At 44.4% G+C, this 24,957-nt stretch overlaps 1 protein-coding gene across 2 annotated transcripts in view; it reads right to left on the bottom strand.

Annotated features, from left to right (window-relative positions):
- Positions 1-16,889, bottom strand: part of LOC130126249 (mitogen-activated protein kinase kinase kinase 7-like) — a 30,485-nt gene extending 13,596 nt beyond the window's left edge. Inside the window, exons 1-8 of one of the 2 annotated variants that reach the window (XM_056295675.1) lie at positions 16,406-16,889; positions 16,115-16,225; positions 13,956-14,021; positions 13,549-13,594; positions 12,997-13,135; positions 12,155-12,279; positions 10,273-10,401; positions 1,559-1,689 (exon numbers count right to left, since the gene is read on the bottom strand). In XM_056295675.1, coding sequence (XP_056151650.1) covers positions 1,559-1,689; positions 10,273-10,401; positions 12,155-12,279; positions 12,997-13,135; positions 13,549-13,594; positions 13,956-14,021; positions 16,115-16,225; positions 16,406-16,471 — 813 coding nt within the window. In that variant the 5' untranslated portion in view covers positions 16,472-16,889. The remainder of the gene's footprint in view (positions 1-1,558; positions 1,690-10,272; positions 10,402-12,154; positions 12,280-12,996; positions 13,136-13,548; positions 13,595-13,955; positions 14,022-16,114; positions 16,226-16,405) is intronic. The other variant, XM_056295674.1, reaches the window with a different exon arrangement.
- Positions 16,890-24,957: the final 8,068 nt, after the last annotated feature.

Raw genomic sequence — 24,957 nt, 5'->3', positions numbered from 1 at the left:
CGGACTGCAGTGCAAACCACAACAAGCCCCAACGATAAGCAGCTTCAGCCGAGCGTAGCACGACTTTATTCGTGAAGGCTTGCTTATAGGACATGTTCAACATCTTTTTTTTTTTTTACAACTGTTCAAGTGGTTAGCCGTAATTTGTTTTCCTGGTAGAAATGCCATAATTGATACCTTTTCCCACTGGCGCTTTTGGAGCAACAACCATTCGATGTAGTGGCATTCTATAACTGCTTAATTACATGTTTTCTATAAGGCATTTTTCATTGGTTATGGCAGCAATAACCAAAGTATTCAAATGTAATGGCGGGCACACAAGAAACGTGTCACGTCTGCCACAAAAGGAAGAGATGAAGAAGGAACTTGCATTCTGACTGCAGAGGCGCAAGCAATAGGCACTAAAATGCAAAGCCACATGTTTTCTGAGGTCAAATTAGATGAAATTAAAGGTCTGATATGGTTCGCCATATTGCTCGATATGACAGCGCTGATCAGTCTTCTGGCTCAAAAATACACACGCTACCACAGATTTATCGTTTTTTTTGGGGGGGGGGGTTTCCCCCCCTTTTTCTCCCCAATTGTACTTGGCCAATCACCCCAATCTTCTGAGCCGTCCCGGTTGTTGCTCCACCCCCCCTCTGCTGATCTGGGGAGGGCTGCAGACTACCACATGCCTCCTCCCATACATGTGGAGTCGCCAGTCGCTTCTTTTCACCTGACAGTGAGGAATTTCGCCAGGGGGACGTAGCTCATGGGAGGATCACGCTATTCCCCCCAGTTCACCCTCCTCCCTGAACAGGCACCCTGACCGACCAGAGGAGATGCTAGTGCAGCGACCAGGACACTCACCCACATCCAGCTTCCCACCCGCAGACACGGCCAATTGTGTCTGTAGGGACGCCCGACCAAGCCGGTGATAACATGTGGATTCGAACCGGCGATCCCCATGTTGGTAGGCAATGGAATAGACCGCTACGCTACCCGGACGCCCCCACCACAGGTTTCTCTTGCCAGTGTTACACCAAAATGTGCGACCGTCAAACACAAACGCTTTCTGCATGTTCAGGATCACGTTCACTTCAAATGCAACTCTATTATTTGTGGTGTGGAAACGAACTCTTGTGCGCACCGGATGAAGGCAAATCCACCAAAACTGAAGAATTGATGGATAACCACTTTTAAGTTATAATCCTGAAGATTTATGTGCAAACAACAGTTTTTTTTGTTTTTTTTTTACTCTTTCTTTAGCTGATTTGTTTCAGACAACAGCTAATCTGTGAATTTCCAAATCATGACTGCTTTAAGACTTGTTTGTTAAATGGTTAATGTCAGGTAAGAATTTCCAGGGAGAATAATACGCCGCGTAGCATCTGGCAGTGGCGGAAGGTGCTGATGTAATAGCACTAAAAGTTGCTTGCGATATTTCAATCAATATTCAGCAACCACTACTGATATTTACTCTTCATGTCATACTTCAGAAAAGTCCAAGTAATGCATGTAGGACCTTTAATTCTTGGATATTCTGGTTGGATATATGACATATAGGATGGTTTACCTTCATCAGATGGCTCATGATGTTCTGCACCTCCTCCATGGACGGCCTCTGGCTCGGATCTTTGTCCCAGCATCGGGTCATCAGACTCTCGATGGGTTCTGGGAGGTCTTTGATTAACGGGGGCCGAGTGCCTGTAACATGCAACCCCGTCAGCAGTGTGCACATGTACTATAAATGTCCCATCATGGAAAAAGGCTTCACAGGTGACAAGTATATCACATTCAAAGCTCAATCCTGAAGATCAGCATGGAAACAAATGTCCTTTTAGATACCCTCCTGTCTGTCACTGCCATGTTTAACATAATAGCTAATACACAAATACCTAAATCAAAAACACTTTTGTAGTTGCTCATTTTAATGGTACTGTAGAGTTATGGTGTGGTCACTTTAAATTACAGGCATGTACTTATGACGTACACAAGTGGCGACCTCAGTTGTAGCAGCACAGAAGGGTGATTAAAGCATTTCGAGTGTGTAAGACTTAACCGGTCTACTGTGGAGTTTATAGGCACGTTACAGGCTGTCAGAAGTCGGATAATGGCTCAAGGCCTTCATCGCATCGACCCCTTAATTTCTGATGACAATATTGCTGATAACTGGCGGAAATTTGACAAGGAATGGAGAATTCATTGCAACGCAGGGCTGTCGGATAAATCAAAGAAAGTGCAAACCTACACGCTCCTAAACCTCACCGGTCTTGAGGCTGTTGAAAAATCGGAATCATTCGTTTACGAAGACGGAGAAAGTCACGAAGACCCAGAGGTTCTACTGGAAAGGTTTGCTGAATTGTGCTTGCCTGCAAAAAACATCATTATGGACAGGCATGCTTTCAACACCGCTAGTCAAATGCCTGGTGAGTCAGTTCGAGCTTACATCTTCACTTTGCAAACACTGGCTAAGAAATAGGATTTTGGCGCGCTGCGCGACGAATTGATAAGGGATTGCATTGTGTGTGGTATAAACTGCAGGACAAAAAAGCCCGGCAGCAGTTCTTAGGCATGACAAACTATCTGTCAAAGTTTATCCCTCAATACAGTGAGGTTACTGGTCCCCTGAGACAACTGATACACCAAGATGTGGAGTGGACTTGGCATGAAGCCCATGATGTGGCATTCAACAAGCTGAAACAAACAGTGACAAACCCACCAGTTCTACAGTTCTTTTGACACATCGAAGCCAGTGGTCATATCGGCTGATGCATCACAGCATGGTCTGGGTGCGGTGTGTCTCCAGCTAGGGAGGCCTGTAGCATTCACATCACGTGCCCTCATACCCACTGAGTCAAGCTACGCACAGATTGAAAAAGAAATGTTGGCTCTTGCCTTTGCAACCAAGAAGTTCCATGATTTCATTTATGGACGTCCTGTCACAGTTGAAACTGACCACCAGCCTTTAATAACAAGTCTGAGGAAACCGCTTCACACAGCGTCACCTTGCCTGCAGGGCATGATGTTGAAATTACATCGCTACAACCTGGATGTGATTTATAAATGCGGTAACGAACTTTTTGTTGCTGATGCTTTATCATGTGCACACCTACCGATGACTGAGCCTGCACTTACTGATGACCTGCTGGACGTCATGACAGTCCAAGTGCTTTCCTCACGTCATACAGATGAACTGAGAAATGTCGTGGAAAGGGATGTAATGTGTCAACAGCTCTCTGACATTATCCTGCATGGCTGGCCTAACACCTCAAGAGAATTACCCCACGCTCTGCGTCCCTTCTTTTCAATGAAGGAAGAGTTGACTGTCGAAGATAGAGTTCTGCTCCGTGGACAAAGACTAATAATACCCCCTGCACTGCAAAAGTTCTATGTTGGCGAGCTGCACCAAGGCCCTCCCGGTATCAACCCCACCAAACGCAGAGCTCGGGGGACCATGTACTGGCTCTCAATATACACAGACATTGAGAGGGAGGTGTCTCGCTGTGCGGCCTGCAATGCTCTCACACCTCACCACACAAAGGAACCACTGCACCTTCATGAAATCCGAGACCTACCATGGTCATTCACTGCAGCAGATATATTTGAATGGCATGCCATAATGCATTTCGTGGTTGTGGACTCTTACTCGGGGTGGTTGGAGCTGGACTACCTCCCTGATATGAAAAGCACCATAGCCTTCATAAAGCTGAAGCGACACTTCGCAACACATGGTATTCCTCATAATCTCATGACTGAGGAATCCAATTCACTGGTAAGGACTTCTCAGACTTTTCACACACGTGGGACTTCAGACACATGCGGAGCAGTCCTCATTTCCCGCAATCAAATGGCCTTGCTGAGCGTGCTGTATGATCCGCTAAGCACCCCCTGGAAAAGTGTTACCGTGATCATAAGTCCATTATAATTCTGTTATCCTCTTTCAATGTTGTATAGTGTAAATTGCGTAAACACAACATCTATTGCACGCTGTCCATCTTGGGAGAGAGGTCCCTCCTCTGTTGCTCTCCCTGAGGTTTCTTCCTATTTTTTCTCCCTGTTAAAGTTGTTCCTTATCCGATGAGAGGGTCTAAGGACAGGATGTTGTGTTGCTGTTAAGCCCACTGAGGCAAATTTGTAATCTGTGATATTGGGCTATACAAATTAAGAACAATAAAAAAAAAAGAATGGCACAGACATCCAAGCTGCTCTCCTCCACGCTTGCAACATTCCCTGTGATGGACTCCCCTCTCCCGCTCAGCGCCTTCTGTCCAGGTGGACCAGAACATTCATACCAGTGATCAAGCTATGCTCCAGCCAGCCGTCCACACTAATGTGAAAGCCACTATCACAAAAAAGAGGATGAGGGGGAAAGCATATCATGACCGCAATGCCCGGTGCCTCCCTGCATTAAGTCCAGGTCAAACCGTCAGGGTGCAGACTGCACGTGGTTTTGACAGGTTAGCAAGAGTAGAGGGCACAGCCCCTCAGCCTAACAGCTACATGATAACATCCCAAGGAACCAACTACATCAGGAATCAGCGACACCTTCTCCGAGTTGATGAACCTCCACCGGCCATCTCTGAGGACGACCTGCCACAAATTCCCGCTTCAGCAGCACCTGATACAGAAGCTTTGCACGCTGACACCACACCACTCACACCGCCCATTGCCACACCAGAAATCACCTCAAGTGATTGAGGTGGTAGACAACCTGTGGTGACTTGCTCAGGAAGAGTCAGCCACCTCAACCAGTGTTATCGGAATGACATCACCACTTAGCCCCACGACTGATAAAACTAATGTGTGCACGTTGAGAAATATTGTTCTTCCAGAGATTGATTATGGACTTTCCTTGTTGGTTATTATGTACCTTATTAGTTACACATGCCATCTCATCTTTTTCTGGTGTGTGAGTTTGTCAGGTTCCTGTTATGTGCTGTACCCCACTCATGTTGTTGTGTTCAGGGGTCTGTGCCAATTAAGCTATGCAACATAGCTGTTGTTTGCGTTGCTGTAATGTATTTTGCGTTACATTTAGTAGAGGGGGAATGTAGAGTTATGGTGTGGTCACTTTAAATTACAGGCGAGTACTTATGACGTACACAAGTGGCAACCTCAGTTATAACTTAGCACGGAAGGGTGATTAAAGCAGTTCGAATGTGTAAAACTTAACCGGTCTACAGTTACTGTGAGCGTGTCAGCAAAAATGCTAAGATACATAGTGCTTTACTTCTTCACCACAGCAGTGAAATGAGGGAGTAGAAAGTAGGTGGTCTTGAGTTTGAAGAAGTGAAGTTGTTGTGTCTAAGATAAAGATAAATTACAGAATAAGCTGGTAGAGAGAAGATAGCACAACATCAATAACTAAAACTCAACCACATTCTATTGTTCAGAGACGGGAAAGATTTTGACAGCAGCTCTGGCGAATGTTTCATGTAAAATGGCTCTCTGGAATTTCGTCAAACACAACTGCAATAAACACTGATCACTTTAGTGTCAAGTGAGTTCAAGGAAAGCTTAACATCTCCGGGATTGTAACTTAAAATCACCCAAGTCTGCAAACACTAAAACAGGTGATTGCACATTACAGACTGCAGTGTGGGTTGGGTTAGACCACAACTACCAGAATATTAAAAAAAAGGTTCCTGAAAGGTTCCTCTTATCACTGAGGAGCAAAGAATTTAAAGTCGAGATTTGAAAGTGCATTTTCTAGAAAAACCCGATTTGCACCATTTGTAACCACATCTCTGATTACAGTATGTTTGTGTATGTAATACACAAACAAAATATCAAGGCTGTTAAAACTGATCTAACTCAAGAGTTATCTCATCCCTCTTCACTTTCTGCACTTTCATTAGTGGGGATGTGTTGGAGTTCTAACCCTCATCTTCTTCATTTGCTATTGAAAAGCCCTTTGTATAACCAGTCCAAAAAAAAAATTATATACACTATATGTACAAAAGTATCGGGACACACCTTTTAATCATTGAATTCAGGTGTTTCATTCAGACCCATTGCCACAGGTGTATAAAATCCAGCAACTAGCCATGCAGTCTGCATTTACAAACATTTGTGAAACAATGGGTCGTTCTGAAGAGCTCAGTGAATTCAAGTTTGGTACTGTCATAGGATGCCACCTTTGCAATAAGTCAGTTGGTGAAATTTCTTCCCTGCTGGATGTTCCACGGTCAACTGTAAGTGGTATTATTGAAAAGTGGAAGCATTTAGGAACAACAGCAACTCAGCCACGAAGTGGCAGACCACATAAAGTCACACAGCGGGGTCAACAAGTGCTGAGGCGCATAGTGCGTAAAAGTCGCCAACGCTCTGTTGACTCAATAACTGCTGAGTTCCAAACTTCCTCTGGCATTAACATCGGCACAAAAACTGTGCGCTGGGAGCTTCATGGAATGGGTTTCCATGGCCGAGCAGCTGCATGCAAGCCTTACATCAACAAGCACAATGCCAAGTGATGGATGGAGTGGTGTAAAGCACGCTGCCACTGGACTCTGGAGCAGTGGAAATGTGTTCTGTGAAGTGACGAATCACGCTTCTCTGTCTGGCAGTCTGATGGACGAGTCTGGGTTTGGCGGATGCCAGGAGAACGTTACCTGCCTGACTGCATTGTGCCAACTGTAAAGTTTGGTGGAGGAGGGGTAATGGTATGGGGTTGTTTTTCAGGGGTTGGGCTAGGCCCCTTAGTTCCAGTGAAGGGAAATCTTAATGCTTCAGCATACCAAGACATTTTGGACAAATCTATGCTTCCAACTTTGTGGGAACAGTTTGGGGAGGGCCCTTTTCTGTCCCAGCATGACTGTGCCCCAGTGCACCAAAGCAAGGTCCATTAAGACATGGTTGGGTAAGTTTGGTGTGGAAGAACTTGACTGGCCCACACAGAGTCCTGACCTCACCCCCATCGAACACCTTTGGGATGTACTACAACGGGGACTGCAAGCCAGGTTTTCTCGTCCAACATCAGTGCCAGACCTCACAAATTCTCTTCTGGATGAATGGGCAAAAATTCCCACAGACACACTCCAAAATCTTGTGGAAAGCCTTCCCAGAAGAGTGGAAGGAAGTGATGAAAGACAGGTCCAGCCTGAAAAAGAAGTATGGTCCATAAGTGAGGCCCTGGAGAATGAAAAACAAAGACTTATAGAGCTCTGCGTGCTAGGCTAAAGAGATATACCACATAAGCAGAGGCCAAGAGAATAAATGGCCTGTTTTCCAAAGAACCATCTCCAGCTGCAGAGGAACAACAGCAAACCCACCCAGAGCTGAGACTGAAAAGGATATATGGGAGAAGGATGCGTCACACAACACCATGCCCAGTGGCTGGTGGACCTAAGAGCAGACCACAGTAACCTCCCAGAGCAAGACACAGTCATCGTCACAACATAACAGCAGACATCCAACAGCAAGTCTCAAGCATGAAGAGCTGGACAGCATCGGGACTGGACATGATCCACGCCTACTGGCTGAAGAACCTAACAGCATTCCATGAACGCCTGTCAGCACAAATGAACCGGCTGCTAACATCAGTCTCATCCAGACTGGCTAACACAGGGCAGGACAATACTGATCATGGAAGATCCTCACTAGGGTACAACAGCTTCAGACTACTGGCCAATAACCTGCCTCTCCACAACATAGAAGCTCCTCTCAGGGATCATAGTGGCGAAGTTGAATAGGCACATGAGTCAGTACATGAGCAAAACTCAGAAGGGCATTGGAAACAACACTAGACGGTCAAAGCGCCAGCTACTGTTTGAGCAGTCACCCAAGACTCTAACACCAGACAGACCAACCTGAGCACTGCCTGGACTGACTATAAGAAGGCCTACGATGCAATGCCCCATACGTAAATACTGGAGTGCTTAGCACTATACAAGGCCAACAGGAAACTGATAACCTTCCTCCAGAACTCAATGTGACTGTGGAAAACAAACCTAGAGGCCAACTCCAAGGCCACTGCACAAGTGACAATTAAGTATGGCATATACCAAGGTGATACGCTGTCCCCAGTGCTGTTCTACATAGGCCTGAATCCCCTCAGTCAGATCATCGCAAAGAGTGGCTATGGATACAAGTTCAGAAGCAGGGTGACCATCAGTCACCTCCTCTACATGGATGACATCAACCCGAGACATCGATTCACAGACCCACCTCACCAGAATATACAGCGACGATATCGGGATGTTATTCGGACTGAAGAAGTGTGGCCGAATGGTCACAAAGAGAGGGGAGGTGATCAGGACTGAAGGGATGGAGCTACCAGAAGCCAGAATTGCAGACATACATGACAGTTACAAGTACCTGGGTATTCCACAGGCCAATGGGAGCCATGAGAAAGCAAGGAGGTCAGCCACAGCCAAATACCTCCAGATAGTAAGGCAGGTGCTAAGAAGCCAGCTCAATGGTAGGAATAAGATCCAAGCCATCAACATGTACACCCTACCAGTCATCAGATACCCAGCTGGGATAACAAGCTGGCCACAGGAGGAAATAGAGGCCACCGATGTCAAGACACAAAAACTCCCCACTTGAAGTCCAGCACCGAGACTGTACAAGCATGTGAAAAGAGGGGGTGTGAGGATTAGAGGATGTCAGAGCCACAATGGAGCAGCGTCCGAGTGATGTCACAGCATCGCTGCTGCTATGGACATGTCACAGGAAGAAGTCAAGACGTGCGGAGCATGTTGAGACAGCACAGCATGGCTGTGTTTACAACACCAAGTCATGTATATGCTGCCATAAATCCGATAACATTAACCTCAAATATTAACCCCGAAAATTACAACAAACCGCTTACTTCTAATGTAGTCTAGTGCATCCGATGTCTGACTTCCGTTTGCTGCGACGCTTCCGCTCGGGAAGGGCTAAAAATAGCTCATGGACGCTGCCCCATTCAGGATGAAACAAGGAGCATCCAAGTGTACATTAGGAAGATGGCACCCCAGGACAAACTGCTCAGTGAGCACCTCAGGCAGCAGAGGACAGAGGGTGATGAGAAAGAAGAAGAGGAGACATCGTGGAAGACGAAGCCCTTCCATGGGATGTACCATTGGAGTATCAATTACCATTGATAGAGGGAGTGCCAGACATCATGAAATCCTACCAGTGGCTAGAAAAGGCTGGTCTGAAGGACAGCACAGAGGCTCTGATCATGGCAGCACAAGAGCAGGCACTCAACACCAGATCCATAGCGGTAGGGGTCTACCACAGCTGACAGGATCGAGGGTGCAGGCTGTGCAAAGATGCCCCTGAGACAGTCCAGTACATAGTAGCAGAGTGCAAGATGCAGGCTGGGACAGCATACATGGAGGCATAACCAAGTGGCCAGGATAGTGTACAGGAACATATGTGCCCAATACAGACTGGAGTTCCCCAAGTCCAGATGGGAAACATCACCAAATGTGGTTGAGAACAGCAGAGCTAAGGTCCTGTGGGACTTCAATTTCCAGATGGACAAGCAGGTGCTGGCCAACCAATCAGATGTAACAGTGAGTGACAAGGAGCAGAAGAGAAGAGTAGTGATAGAAGTGGCAATCCCGGCTGACAGCAACATCAGAAAGAAGGAGCATGAAAAGATTTAGAAGTACCTTAAGGACGAATTGGAACAGACGTGGAAGTTCATGTCTAAAGTGGTCCCCCGTGGTAATAGGAGCACTAAAGGCTGTGACCCCCAAACTGAGAGAGTGGCTCCAGCAGGTTCCAGAAGCAACATCTGAAGTCTCTGTCCAGAAGAGTACAGTCCTAGGAACAGCTAAAATACTGCACAGAACCCTCAAACTCCCAGGGTTTAGGGTTTACCTTTACACCTGAGATTTGCCCGCCTCTTGAATTAAGATCACCTGGTTACAACTCACCTGGCATTAATATGCAGCTCCTGTGTCCACATTGAGATCTGAATGCACTTTCCCCAAATTACTGATAACAGTGTACATTACTTCCTTGCACAGTGTTTAACATTTTAAAAGAAATACTGCCTCCTCCAAGTATGCTATGCTCACTATGGTAAACATACTATTTTTTTAACATTTTCAAAATGGAAGTTGTCTTTGACAACTGGGGTTCTGTAGAAAGAAAAGGCATGGTTATGGAGCATCTATTATCTCTGTTCTTAATGCTGCCACATTGTAAAGGGGTTTTTTGTGTTTGGCATATTTTTCTTCCCTGGTCTTTCCTGGTTTCTGTTGAAAGGGATATTTTTGAACTGTATGGGACAGGTAGTCATACTAAGCAAGAGAAATTTCAGTAAGGATGGTGACATGATGAAGAGCAGACCTCTGTGGACAGCCCACATGATGCAGAAAGCCGAGCCGCCGATCTCATCGAAGGGCTTCCTTCGAGTGATTACCTCCCACAGAATAATGCCCCAGCTGAACACGTCACACTTCTCGCTGTAGTTACTTCCTGTACAGGACACACAGAAAGACTGTATTACTAAACACACACACACATACACACACACACACACACACACATCTAACAAAAAATTAACATTTTGACTTGTCAAAATATTAAGTGGATCAGCTGCAGACAAACCAGTGGAAATGAGAGTGTTACGTCCACCGCTTTGTGAAGGTTAAATCTCAAAATCCAGATGCTTCTCTCACCACTTTCTTAGCACTGTCCTAGTGCTTAGACTATAAAATTCACTACAAATAAAATGTTTTTTCCCTATGCATCAATTATCAACAATGACATGTTTAATAGTTGTTGCCATGAGGCAGCAATAAGGTGGAAGTGCACTGGAAATAGTGATCTGTATAAACACTTGAGTGAGTACAAAACTTTTTTTTCTAACACACATTGATTACTAGCTGCAATACAGTTTCATGCCTTCTACACCAGTTTGACGAGGTCATTTCCTGGTTGTATGCAGAAGGCACAGCTTGAATACAGGTGGGAGAAAGTGGCCATTATTTATTTAGTTATTTTTATTTTGAGATACTTTATTGATCCCCATGGGGAAATTCCTCTCTGCATTTAACCCATCCTAGCTGTGTAGCTAGGAGCAGTGGGTAGCCGCTGTGCAGCACCTGGGGACCAACTCCAGTTGGTCTTGCCATGCCTCGGTCAGGAGCACAGACAGGAGTATAAACCCTAACATGCATGTCTTTTTGATTGGTGGGGGAAACCAGAGCACCCGGAGAAAACCCACCACAGACACAGGGAGAACATGCAAACTCCACACAGGGGATGACCTGGGATGACCCCCAAGGCTGGACAACCCCAGGGTTCGAACCCAGGACCTTCTTGCTGTGAGGCAACAGTGCTAACCACTGCGCCACTGTGCCGCCTTGGTTTAAAAGTCACAAGATCAAAAACTGATCAACAACTTTTTTCCCCACTTCTCTTCTAGGCTTTTCAGACCTGTACAGTAACCCTGGTGTGAGTGACTGAGGGAAAGTTAAAAATCAAACAACATAATAATGCATCGATTTTATATATCAACAGGGCCTCAAGAATAACATCATATGGAGCTTAAACATGAAAACTGGTTACTATTTTATCTTTTAGGATCAACTTTAACACAATGTCAGAATAAATGAATTGGGGGAAAAAAATGTTGTTTTTTTTCCCAACCATACCTTTTTTCAGTTCAAGGAACATTCTGTGCCTACCGTTATCTTGTCCCTGGGCTGCATGTTGTACAGACGACATCCGCTGTGATATAATTCCCACATACCATGGCCTGTTGTGATGAAATACCAAGCTTTTTGGCCTTGGGACAGTGCTCAAACTCTGCCTTTCCTCTTGTGTTGACAAAACTGCTCTTTCTCATTTCTGGTCGAGCATTTAAGAAACACTGAACAATAAACCTACGATGCGTTTTTGTTTTCCAGAGATAAAGTACAGCGTTTTGGAAAATAACACTTCAATTTAGTCTTGGGAGGTCTGTGTCGTGGTAGCCCAGCTCACCAAAAACACTTTTATACTCCTGCTAAGAGAAAAGCCATTCGCTGACAATGTATAAGTGATCCTGAATTGCCGTTTCAGCCATCATCCGTCTTCAACTGATGACGGTAATCAAATATGTACGTAGTATGTAGTATGTAAGCAAACACCAACCCGCACATCGATATCGAGGTGGTGCACACACTCATAAATGTGCAGGCACCTTAAGCCTAAACCAGACAAAAGCATGGTGGGGGAAGCTCACCTTCAAACACCTCTGGTGCCATCCATGCCGCGCTGCCTTTGTTGTTGGTCATGTGAGTCTGGATGTCACAAGCTGTTCCAAAGTCACAGATTTTCAGCACCGTACCGCCCGCCACAAGCAACAGGCTGAAAGGTTACATGTGATGATGTTCAGAGGTCAACAATCAATGTTGATCTGACAAATGCAAGCGATAACTTTCAAGAGCAACCCCCCCCCCCTTTTCTAAATGTCATTGGTTTCAGGAGGTTTTGCACCGCCTTGTTATTTCAGACTACATGGATTTAGTAGCTTACTGAATAGAGTTCTTATTGGATGTCTCCATGGATGACTTCACTACAATGCTGCAACCCCATAGTAGACAACTACCAACAAAAGAGGGGTTTTATATCTCCATCCATTTTCTGAACCGCTTATCCTGCTGAGAGCATATATATATATATATATATATATATACACACACACACACACACACACACACACACACATATATATATACATATATATACATATATACTGTAAATAACTTCCACTTATTAATACCCAATTTACACTTGGTATTAACATGCAATCTGTTGCTGGTTCAAGCCCCGGCTCCTCCATAAAGCGTGTTTAAGTGTCCTTGAGCAAGACACTGAACCCCTAACTGCTCCTGATGAGCAGGTTGGCCCCTTAAATGGTAGCCTCTGCTGTCAGTGTATGAATGTGTGTGTGAATGGGTGAACGAGGCATACATTGTAAAGCGCTTTGAGTGGTCGGTAGACTAGAAAAGCGCTGTATAAATGCAGTCCATTTACCATTTAAATGGAGTCCAAATATCAGCTTTGACAAAAAAAGGACCTTACTTGGGTGGTTTGAGGTCACGGTGTATAAGAGCCTTGGGTTTCATAGCATGCAGATAGGCAACACCCTGGGCACACTGCAGACACCAGCTCATAGCATGAGATGCTGTGTAGTGGGGAAGGGGCTCCGCACCATGTAGAACTGAGAGAGAGAGAGAGAGAGAGAGAGAGAGAGAGAGAGAGAGAGAGAGAGAGAGAAGAGAGAGAGAGAGAGAGAGAGAGAGAGAGAGAGAGGAGAGAGAGAGAAGAGAGGAGAGGAGAGAGAGAGAGAGAGAGAGAGAGAGAGAGAGAGAGAGAGAGAGAGAGAGAGAGAGAGAGAGAGAGAGAGAGATCATTGTAAGAGCACAGAAGCCAGCACTCGGCACATTAACAGCCACAGACATGATATTGATACGGTGATATAACACAGAGATATAAAATCCCTATTAAAAAGATACCAGACATAACCGTATTCTAAATGTTTCCAACAAAAGAGCAAGACATGATTATGCTCGAGTTTCTCCACAGAGTCAATAGAGGGTTGTTACATGCATATAACAGAATATCCTGTCTCACCGTTATATAGAGAGCCACCTTCTGCAAACTCCATGACGAGATAAACCTGAAAATACAAACCATGTTCCCATGAAACCACCCATTGACAAATTCACTTTGCCTAACTCAGTAGTTCTCTACAAGGTCCTCAGATACCACCAGTACTGCTACTTTTTGATTCAGCCAGGGAGTTCATGCGTTCACCTGCCGTTCCAGTTATTCCAGCCTCCATCAAGGACTTTCTGTACGTGGAAAAACTGGTGAACGTCATCAACTACCTGGCAGAATTAGAAAAACCAATAGTACTGGTGGTATCCGAGGACCTGACTGAGAACCACTGGCAACTGATTAAAGTGTGGTGCTGTTTTTGGAGACCGTGTGACGTAACTTCTGGCAAAAAAAATGACTCAGTTCTTTGATGCCCTTACTGGGTTGTCACAGGAGCCGTAGAGCTTCACAATGTTGGGATGGTGGACCCGGGACAGCTGACGAAGCTGTAGGAGAGACAAAAAAAAACAAGGTGGATGAGGAAGAGTTTGCTCACGTACAAACAAACCGCGGTAGATACGTTTAAAGGGTCTACCTTTTGAGGCTGTTAAATCTGCATCTTAAGACCAGGAGAGGTCTGCACCCATGTAGAACCTGATAATGTAATAAATCCCCAATAATGTAATAACCCCGATAATGTAATAAAAATCTGCTCTTGAGTCCATTGAAAATGCAATAAAACCTGATAATGTAATAACTTCCTGATAATGTAATAAATGCATGTCCCAATAATGCAGGGGTCCCCAATTACTTTTCATAGCGGGCCACTTTTAGGGCCACTTTTAAAACCACGGGCCACTCAACCTCCAGCAGCATGTTGTTCATTAGTTTGTTTTGGTGTCGATATGTTGCAGGTATTATAATTTAAACAGAGATTTTTCATCTATTTTTCGATATATTACTAGTCTTACTTTTACTAAGAAATTAAAAAAAAAATTTTGGTAGGGAAATAAAAAAAATTCTTCCTTCTGGCATTTCTCCAAAAATTCTCGCAGACCATAAATCAACCCGTCACGGGCCGGACGTGGCCCGCGGGCCGCCTATTGGGGACCCCTGCAATAGTGAAATAAACGTTTTACCAACACTGTAATAACGTGTTACGTTAACGGGACGTTATTAGGGTTAGGGTTAGCTATGATATATAGTTTATTACAGTGGTTCTCAACCTTTTTGGGGTCCTGGACCCCCTGCGTATTTTTGATCTACCCTGAGGACCCCTCCACCTGATCTTGGGGGAGGGGGATTGCAATTTGATAGAAACAGTAGAAACTGCATTTTAAATTGCATTATAGCATTTATTCACTCTTTGGGGCAAAAATAAGAGCTTTCAGTTGTAACTTAGATATAGTTAACAAAACAGAATTCTTATGCAGTAACTTTCAGATATATGTAAGAAAACAGAATATGTATTCAGTAACTTCCAGATATATGTAACAAAACAGAATATGTATTCAGTAAATTCCAGATATATGTAACAAAACAGAATATGTATTCAGTAACTTTCAGATATATGTAACAAAACAGAATATGTATTCAGTAACTTTCAGATATATGTAACAAAACAGAATATGTATTCAGTAACTTTCAGATATATGTAACAAAACAGAATATGTATTCAGTAACTTCCAGATATATGTAACAAAACAGAATATGTATGCAGTAACTTCCAGATATATGTAACAAAACAGAATATGTATGCAGTAACTTTCAGATATATGTAACAAAACAGAATATGTATTCAGTAACTTCCAGATATATGTAACAAAACAGAATATGTATGCAGTAACTTTCAGATATATGTAACAACAGAATTGTTATGCAGTAACTTTTAACAATGCAAACGGGAGCGAGATCTCTTATTGAAATACAATAAATTACACCTGTGAAACAGACGTAATTAGAGAAAAAAGTTCTGTTACCCTTTATAGTTTAGGTAGATAAAGGTCTCAGTCACATTTGAGTAAAATAATCCTATTTCTATAAATGTCATAGGATCTCTTCTTTAAAGATAATTTTATTTTCACGGACCCCTTGCAATTACATCACGGACCACTAGGGGTCCGCGGACCCCCGGTTGAGAAACACTGGTTTATTACATTATCGGGAAATGCACTTTATTACATTATCAGGAAGTTATTTACATTATCGGGTGTTATTGCATTTTCAATGAGCTCAAGAGCAAATTTTTATTACATTATCAGGGGGGTTATTACATTATCAGGGGTTATTACATTATCAGGGTTATTACGTTATCGGGGGATTTATTACATTATCAGGTTCTACAACCCAGACTGCTCCTATAGGCGGTTAGCCCGGACGGGCCAAACGCAGAGGACGCATTTGCTCGCGGAGATTAATGAAGCGTGACTCAACGCGCTATAATGTAACCGGTTGTGTTCTCTTGCCCGGTGCGGGATTCGATACGGGGCGCACCGCACCACAAGGCGACGTCGCTGACCGCTCGGCCAAAGGGTCAGACCCCATTAGTAGTGTACAGTGCCGTCCCCCCCCCCTCTACGAAAAGAAAAAGGTGACGCACCTCAACCAGAAACGCTTTCCTCTCGTTCTCGCTCTCGATAGTCTTGATGGCCACATCTTTTCCTTTCCACCTCGCCTTGAAGACGACGCCGAACGTCCCTCTGCCAACAACCTGGAGGGGGGGGGGGGGGAGACACGACCTCAAAACAGTTAGCCGGGTCCGCCCAACAACGAAAAGGTGGTGGTGAGGTGGTGGTGGGGGTGTGTGTGTGTGTGGGGGGGGGGGGTTCGATTCTTTCAGCCCGGGCTCGGCACCGAGGCGAACGGACTTTGGGGGTTTGGGAAACGTCACCTCCTCAACTTCGATGTCCTCATCTCGGATGTCTTCGAAAGGGTAGCCAGGTGGCGTCTCCAGCATCGCGGCGCCAAGCGGACGACCCCCCCACCTCCTAAACAATAAAACCACTCCGGGGGGGGCGGCGGCGGCGGGGGCGGGGGGCGAACTAGTCCGCGTTTCCTTCGGAGGTGAACACGGCCGGGGCGCTTGCTCCGTCTAGTCCTTCCAGAACCTCCGGCCGGCCGTTCGCAATCGTTTCCATTCGCCAGCGGATGCAGGAAGTAGCGCGCGCTCGGCTCCCCTTCTTCGCAAACCGCGCGACCACACGCGCAACCGTGACGCACGACACGGTTGCGCGTTCCCGTCGGGATCGGAGCGCGTTGTTGGAAGGAGACGCCGCCAGGGACGCCGCCGACGCGAGCTTTTGAGCTCGGCGGCGTGAAACCCTCGCCGACTTGGTGGAAGCGCGTTTTCGGGGGCCCCCTCCCCTCCCCTCCTCCTCCCCCCCGGCTGCCCTTTGTCCGCGGCGGAACTGCGAGGTTCTTGAACACGACTTTGGTGTTGCGACCGAATCCGCGACCTTCGAAAATTGGGACCGCGCTAAGACAACGCATACTCTGGGGGGGCGCAGTCCGAAAGAGTTCGGCGGCGGTCCCAACTCCTCCTACCTCCTGGTTAAGTTTAGGTTCGGGTTTGGTGTAGGTGAGGCGAGGGTAACGATATTGGGGTGGGGGGTGGGGGTCGTCCACGTAGTGACGAAGAGGAGCCGCTGCTTTCTGTGTGTTCAGGCCAACGGTGCGGTCACAATTTTCGACGAGCACATATTTTGGTCAAACAGCGTCGTTGTTTTTCTGCATTTGGCCGCTAGATGGAGACAAACACACCCCCGCTAGACCCCGCTGTAGTTAAGTGACACACACACACACACCTCGGATGTTAGCAGGTCACATTTTGACCCACGTTTGAAGGCCTCACAAGCACTCAAAAGTCTATTAACATTCAGTACAATGTTTAATTAAATAACCATCCATAACTATAACATCTCATTTTGCTTTTGTGCTACACCGTCAAAATGAGAGCCACATTCACATCTACTCCTGTATTTTCACAATTTGTGTGTGGTGTGTGTCTGTGTGAGAGTCTATAAACGGCCAAACTAAAGCACGTGGGGCCTTGATTCTTTTTGGAGGTTATTGGGGATGATCAGGGGCACCTATACAAAAATAGCAGAAAATTAAAATTATGCATAATTATGCAAAATATGCATTTTTCTAAAAATGGCTAAAAAACACTTTTCTCAGCATTTCAGATGATTCTGAGCATCTTTGATTTTTTCACCTATATAAATTTGTTTTCTGGGACTTAGAAATGTTTTGGCATTATGCAAAATAAATGCATTTTTGCAAAAATGCACTTATGATCCTCATTTTTTTTGGAGGTGGTAGGTATTGTTCCAGAGAGGACCAGAAAAATAGCAGAAAATTAAAATAATTATGCATAATTATGCAAAATATGCATTTTCTAAAAATGGCTAAAAACCACTTTTCTCGGCATTTCAGATGATTCTGAGCATTTGGGGGAGGGAGTTGAAGTGGGGGGGGGTTTAGGGGCAGGGGGAAGACGGTTAGCTGGCAGGATGAAGAGGGGGGAGATTTAGACGGGTGGAGAACCGAACCGCTACATTGTAGCGGGGTTCTTCTAGTGGCTGTTCATATTTTCAAGATTCAGCCATGAATCGCAGTGGTTTGTGTCTTTTGTAAAACAGACATTGAGAACTTTTCTTTTCTCGTGCTCACTCTCAGTTGTGGAAATAAATTGTTCAAAGGAAATAAATAACTGTCATATCTGAGTTTTATGCAGACGTCACGGATGGCATGCTGCTGAGAAGGAAAAAGGAACATTTAACGCAAAACACAATTCTTATTATAGGAAAGCTAAAGACTTGTGTGTGTATATACAGCATTTCCTTATGTTTATATACTGTCATGTGAAGACCTCATGTTACAATTACATTTTGGTTATCTGACATTTTGCTTATTTCACTTTATATATTGCTTATGGTGTACCTACTCAGCAACCGGAGGCAAGTGCCTCGTATAAACTGTAATTGCATGGAAGATAAATTGTCATGTTAAAAACAACCAAAATTAAATACATGCAAATGCACAAAGTTGACCTGGCTTGGTTACTGCCATGTAAATTTATAGCCAAGTTGGCAATATGCATGCATTCACCAAAAAACAAGTACAAAAAGTACGCACATGCTATTCGTAGACACAACAAGAGGAAGTGTCCCTGAAAAATACACTGCCCTCCACTAACACTTACACCTTTCAGTAATATTAGCAAAAATGGCTGTTCTTCCTCTTGATCTTTCACTCAGAATATTAATTAAAATCTAACCTGTAATTTACGTAAAATGATTGAGAAAAAATGTTTTTACTATAAACCAAATATTTTTCTCAAACACGTGTGCCACAATTATTGGCACCCCGAGAAATTCTTATGAGTAAAACCTGATTGAAATATATTCCCTTTCATATTTTACTTTAAGTTCACCTGAGTGATTGGGAGCACTTAAGCGGTCATCCATGACTTCCTGTTTCACCGGGGTATAAATATGAGGCGACACACAGGTCAGATTCCCACAGACATCCATCACTGTGCACGCACAGTGAGGAGGACGGTCTGAGTGGCCAAAGAATCTCCAAGGGTCACAGTTGGAGAACTGAAGACGTTAGTTGTATCTTTTGGTCAAAAAGTTTCCAAAACTACGATCAGAACCACAAAATGTTTGGGAGGGTTGCCAGATAAATAATAATAATAATAAATAATCATTATTATTATTATCCGCATATTTGAGGGAAGGAAGCTATGTGTGGGGGAAGCTATGAAGAGGATGAAGAGTGGAAAGGCAGTTGGTCCTGATGACATACCTGTGGAGGCATGGAGGTGTTTAGGAGAGATGGCAGTGGGGTTTTTAACTAGATTATTTAACACAATCTTGGAAAGTGAGAGGATGCCTGAGGAGTGGAAGCATACTGGTACCGATTTTCTTTTTTTTTAATAAATTTATTTCTGATTTTTCCCTTTTTTCTCCCAATTTAGTGGCCAATTGATCCCTATTTTAATTCAAACACCCACCCTCGTATTGCATGCGTTCGCCAACTGCATCTCTCCGGCCGGCAGTCTCGAAGGAAAGCGCCTCCCCACTTTCGTGACAAGGCGAATCCAAGCCGAACCACTGTTTTTCCGACACACACAGAGACGCATTCACATGACGAACACAAGCCGACTCCGCCCCCCTCCCGAAGACAGCGTTGCCAATGATTGCTGCTTCACCGAGTCCGGCCATAGTCGGACCGATTTTCAAGAACAAGGGTGATGTGCAGAACTGTAACAACTACAGAGGTATAAAGTTGATCAGCCACAGCATGAAGATATGGGAAAGAGTAATAGAAGCTAGGTTAAGAGGAGAGTTGATGATCAGCAGCAGCAGTATGGTTTCATGCCATGAAAGAGCACCCCAGATGTGATGTTTGCTTTGAGAGTGTTGATGGAGAAGTATAGAGGAGGCCAGAAGGAGTTACATTGTGTCTTTGTGGATTTAGAGAAAGCATACGACAGGGTGCCGAGAGAGGAGGTGTGGTATTGTATGAGGAAGTCAGGAGTTTCAGAGAAGTATGTAGGAGTGGTGCAGGATATGTATGAGGGAAGTGTGACAGTGGTGAGGTGTGTGGTAGGAATGACAGATGGGTTCAAGGTGGAGGTGGGATTACACCAAGGATCAGCTCTGAGCCCTTTCTCGTTTGCAATGGTGATGGACAGGTTGACGGACGAGATCAGGCAGGAGTCTCCGTGGGCGATGATGTTTGCAGATGACATTGTGATCTGTAGTGAGAGTAGAGTGCAGGTGGAGGAGAGCCTGGAGAGGTGGAGGTATGCACTGGAGAGAAGAGGAATGAAAGTCAGTAGGAGCAAGACGGAATACATATGCATGAATAAGAGGGAGGACAGTGGAATGGTGAGGATGCAAGGAGTAGAGATGACAAAGGTACATGACTTTAAATTCTTGGCGTCAACTGTCCAAAGTAACGGGGAGTGCAGAAGAGAGGTGAAGAAGAGAGTGCAGGCAGGGTGGAGTGGGTGGAGAAGAGTGTCAGGAGTGATGTGTGACAGAAGGGTACCAGCAAGAGTAAAAGGGAAGGTTTACAAGATGGTTGTGAGACCAGCTATGTTGTATGGTTTGGAGACAGTGGTACTGACGAAAAGACAGAAGGAGGAGCTGGAGGTGGCAGAGATGAAGATGATAAGATTTTCCTTGGGAGTGATGAAGAAGGACAGGATTAGGAACGAGTATATTAGAGGGACAGCTCAGGTTGGACGGTTTGGAGACAAAGCAAGAGAGACAAGATTGAGATGGCTTGGACATGTGTGGAGGAGAGATGCTGGGTATACTGGGAGAAGGATGCTGAATATGGAGCTGCCAGGGAAGAGGAGAAGAGGAAGGCCAAAGAGGAGGTTTATGGATGTGGTGAGGGAGGACATGCAGGTGGCTGGTGTGACAGAGATGCAGAGGACAGGAAGAGATGGAAACGGATGATCTGCTGTGGCGCTCCCGTTAGCCAAAAGTAGTAGTAGTAGTAGATTATTTGGGGAATGAAGACCGAAACAACACCAGTGGTCATCGGAGCTGTAGGACTCATGAAGAAGGGAGTGGAAAAGTTAACCAACTGTATCCCAGGCAACATCAACATCTGTGCAGTCCAGACGATCGCCCTACTCGGAACAGCCCACATATTACGACGAGGACTGTCAATCAAGTGACATCTACCCTATAGTGCCTCAGGTCCATAGTTTGGACCCGGCTCTACGGGATGTAAAACAGGAAACATGAAAGAAATAATAAAATAATAGTAAAATAATAATAATAATAATAATAATAATAATAATAATAAGGCGGCACTGTGGCGCAGTGGTTAGTGCGGTCGCCTCACAGCGAGAAGGTCCTGGTTTCGAGTCCCGGGGTAGTCCAACCTTGGGGGGGGTCATCCCAGGTCGTCCTCTATGTGGAGTTTGCATGTTCTCCCCGTGTCTGCGTGGGTTTCCCCCCACAGTCCAAAGACATCTAAGTTAGGTGAATTGGCCGTACTAAATTGTCCCTAGGTATGAATGTGTGTGTGTGTGCGTGTGTGTGTGTGTGTGTGTGTGTGTGTGTGTGTGCCCGCCCTGGCGGTCTGTCCAGGGTGTCTCCCCGCCTGCCGCCCACTGACTGCTGGAATAGGCTCCAGCATCCCTGAGAGCAGGATAAGTGGTTCAGATAATGGATGGATGGATGGATGGATAATAAAAATAATAACAATAATAATAATTTTATTTATATAGCACTTTTCTAAAACAATGTTACAAAGTGCTTCACAAAAAAAAAGATAAAACCAGACAAGGCAAAAATAAGAGTAAGATCAAATAAGAGTAAAAATAAAAACAGCATAAATAAAAACAAATATCAAACATTTGTAAAAGCTTTCATAAAAAGAAAAGTTTTGAGACGAAATTTAAAAGAATCTAAGGACTTTGTTCGTCTTAGCTCAACAGGAAGAGCATTCCATGGTGTGGGGGCTCTAACAGCAAAAGCCCGATCACCCTTTGTAACTAACCGAGACCTGGGAATAACCAGCAGGGCTCCATGTGCAGACCTTAATGGTCAAGGGGGACATACCAAGTCAATAAATCACCAATGTATGAAGGAGCAAGACCATTTAAAGCCTTAAAAGTGAGCAGTAACATTTTAAAATCAATTCAAAATATAACAGGGAGCAAGTGCAGGGAGGCAAACACAGGAGTGATATGGTCATGCCTGCTTGTCTCGGTAATGAGCCTAGCAGCGGCATTTTTTACCAGCTGCAGACGGTGGAGGGAGCCCTTGCTGATACCAGAATAAACTGCATTACAGTAGTCGAGCCGAGAAAATGGCATAACCTTGGAGATTAGCCTGAGCTGTAAAAAGCATGAGTGAACAACATGTTTAATTTGATTTTCAAAACTGAGTTTAGCATCAAATATTACCCCAAGATTCCTGGCAGCCTGCTTAAGACTACCTGACAGACCACCAAGATTAGTAGCAAACGGGCTAATGGAATTTTTGGGCCGAACAGAATGACCTCAGACTTATCATCATTAAATTTAAGAAAAAAATTTGGACATCCAGGATTTACAGTCAGTAAGGCAAGCTGTGAGATTTAATAGGGCGCTGGGATCTGTGGGTTTTAGGTGCATGTATAACTGAGTGTCGTCAGCACAAAATGGTAGAGCACATCGTGATTTTGAATGACCTGGTCAAGGGGCAGCATGTATATAGAAAAGAGAAGGGGTTCAAGAACTGAGCCTTGAGGGACACCACAACTCAACTGAGCCACCGAGGAGGTAGAGTTACCCAGAACAACAGAAAAAGTTCTGTTGGTGAGGTAAGAGCGTAATAAGTTAAGAGCCGAGCCCTTGATGCCAACCCAAGTCTCTAAGCGATGTAAGAGGATGTTGTCATCAACTGTGTCAAAGGCAGCACTTAAGTCTAAAAGAACTAAAATCGAGCAGTCACCTCTGTCTGCATTCAGCAGTAGATCATTAGTGACCTTAACTAGAGCTGCCTCAGTACTATAAAGTGCTCTAAAACCAGCCTGGAAACTATTAAAACAGTATTAGTGTTCATAAAAGAAATCAACTGAGAGGAAATTACTCTCTCCAGAACCATAGATAAAAAAGACAATTTGGAGATTGGCCTGTAGTTATTTAGGGACAGGGGGTCTACATTAGGTTTCTTCAGCAATGGGTGAACGATGTCATGCTTAAAACTGTCTGAAAAAGAACCAGAGGCCAGAGAATTATTAAGAATTTTCAGAATAACGGGGCTGACAGTAGAAAATACCTCATTGAGTAGCTTACTGGGAATGATGTCTAGGATGCAGGAGGAGGAGCTCATATTTGACACTGTAGTCTCCAACACTGAAATTGTAATTGGTTGAAATTGGGTGAAAGAGGCAGAGTTAACACGGGGAATGGAACAAAAAGAGCCTGGCTGGATTTGGGACCTAATATTATCCACCCTGCTTACAAAATGAGTGAGAAATGTTTCGGACAACTCAACATCATGTTCAAAAAGAAGAGGAGGGACCATTAATAACAGAATCAAATACCCTAAAGAGAACTTTAGGATTGTGGTTATTTCTCAATATTAGTTCAGAGAAGTACGCTGATCTCGTATCCTTAACTGCCTTCTGGTAAATTAACATCTGGTTTTTAAGGGTGTTAAGTGCAAATTCAGACTTGTTGAACTTCCATTGTCGTTCTGTTTTTCTACAAAGTCTTCTAAGGGCACGGGTGTGATCATTCAGCCAGGGGAGGTATTTAATTTTTGTTTCCTAGTTTTAAATGGTGCAATTTGTTCGAGGATGCAAAGGCACTGATCATTGAATGAATTTAATAGTGCATCTGGATTGAGAGGGGATAAAGAGGGATTAAAGGATGATGAATTAAAAGCATCAAAGAATTTAAATGCAGAGCCAGCACTGAGAATGCGAGAGTGTGTTTTAGGATAATGACTAGGAGTAGCGAGCTGTAGTGTGACAGCTTTATGGTCAAATACAAGGCATAGCCACCAAATTGAGACATTCGAGAGAGAAACCAGATGAGAGTACAGGGTCTAAAATGTGGCCTTTGGAGTGTGTGGCCCCTTTAACAGATTGAATGAGGTTAAAAGAATCTACAAGATCCAAAAAATGTGAGGTGAGGGAATTGAAAGGACAGCACACATGAATATTAAAATTGCCAAGAATAAGCACCCCGTCATATTTTGGCATGACAATAGATAAAAGGTCAGAAAACTCGGAGATAAAACTAACTGAATTAGGGGGCCAACAAATTAAAATGCAGAGAAAAGGGGAAGGGCCAGTAATTAAAAAACATAAAACCTCAAATGAGATGAAATTACCAAAAGTAACAGGATGGCACTTAAGACCAAAACATTTCTAAGTCCCAGAATTTTTTTTTTATATAGGTGAAAAAATCAAAGATGCTCAGAATCATCTGAAATGCTGAGAAAAATGGTTTTTAGCCATTTTTAGGAAATGCACATTTTGCATAATTATGCACAATTTTAATTTTCTGGGATTTTTCCCTTACTCTCTGAGACAATACCTACCGCCTCCAAAAAGAAGTAGGATCATAAGTGCTTTAGTTTTCGTTCCCGCTATCCACACTAACTAACACACACACACACACACTAACACCACACACACACACATTATGAAAATATATGAGTAGATACGGACACAGCTCTCACTTTGGTTATACGGGGACTGGATGGCTTGTAGCAACTGCCCCAGTACCCCATAGTCCTGCAGTACACCGCACAGAGTCCCCTGGGGTACACGGTTGTAAGCCTTCTCCAAGTCCACAAAATACACGTAGACTGGCTGGTCAAACTCCCACGCCTCCCTCAGCACTTCCACAAGGGTAAAGAGTTGGTCCGTTGGTCCACGGCCAGGACGGAATCCGCATTGTTCCTCCTGGAT

This window comes from Lampris incognitus, chromosome 16 (genome assembly GCF_029633865.1).
Source record: "Lampris incognitus isolate fLamInc1 chromosome 16, fLamInc1.hap2, whole genome shotgun sequence".
Lineage (NCBI taxonomy): Eukaryota > Metazoa > Chordata > Actinopteri > Lampriformes > Lampridae > Lampris > Lampris incognitus.
This window is presented reverse-complemented; position numbering and strand designations above follow the sequence as displayed.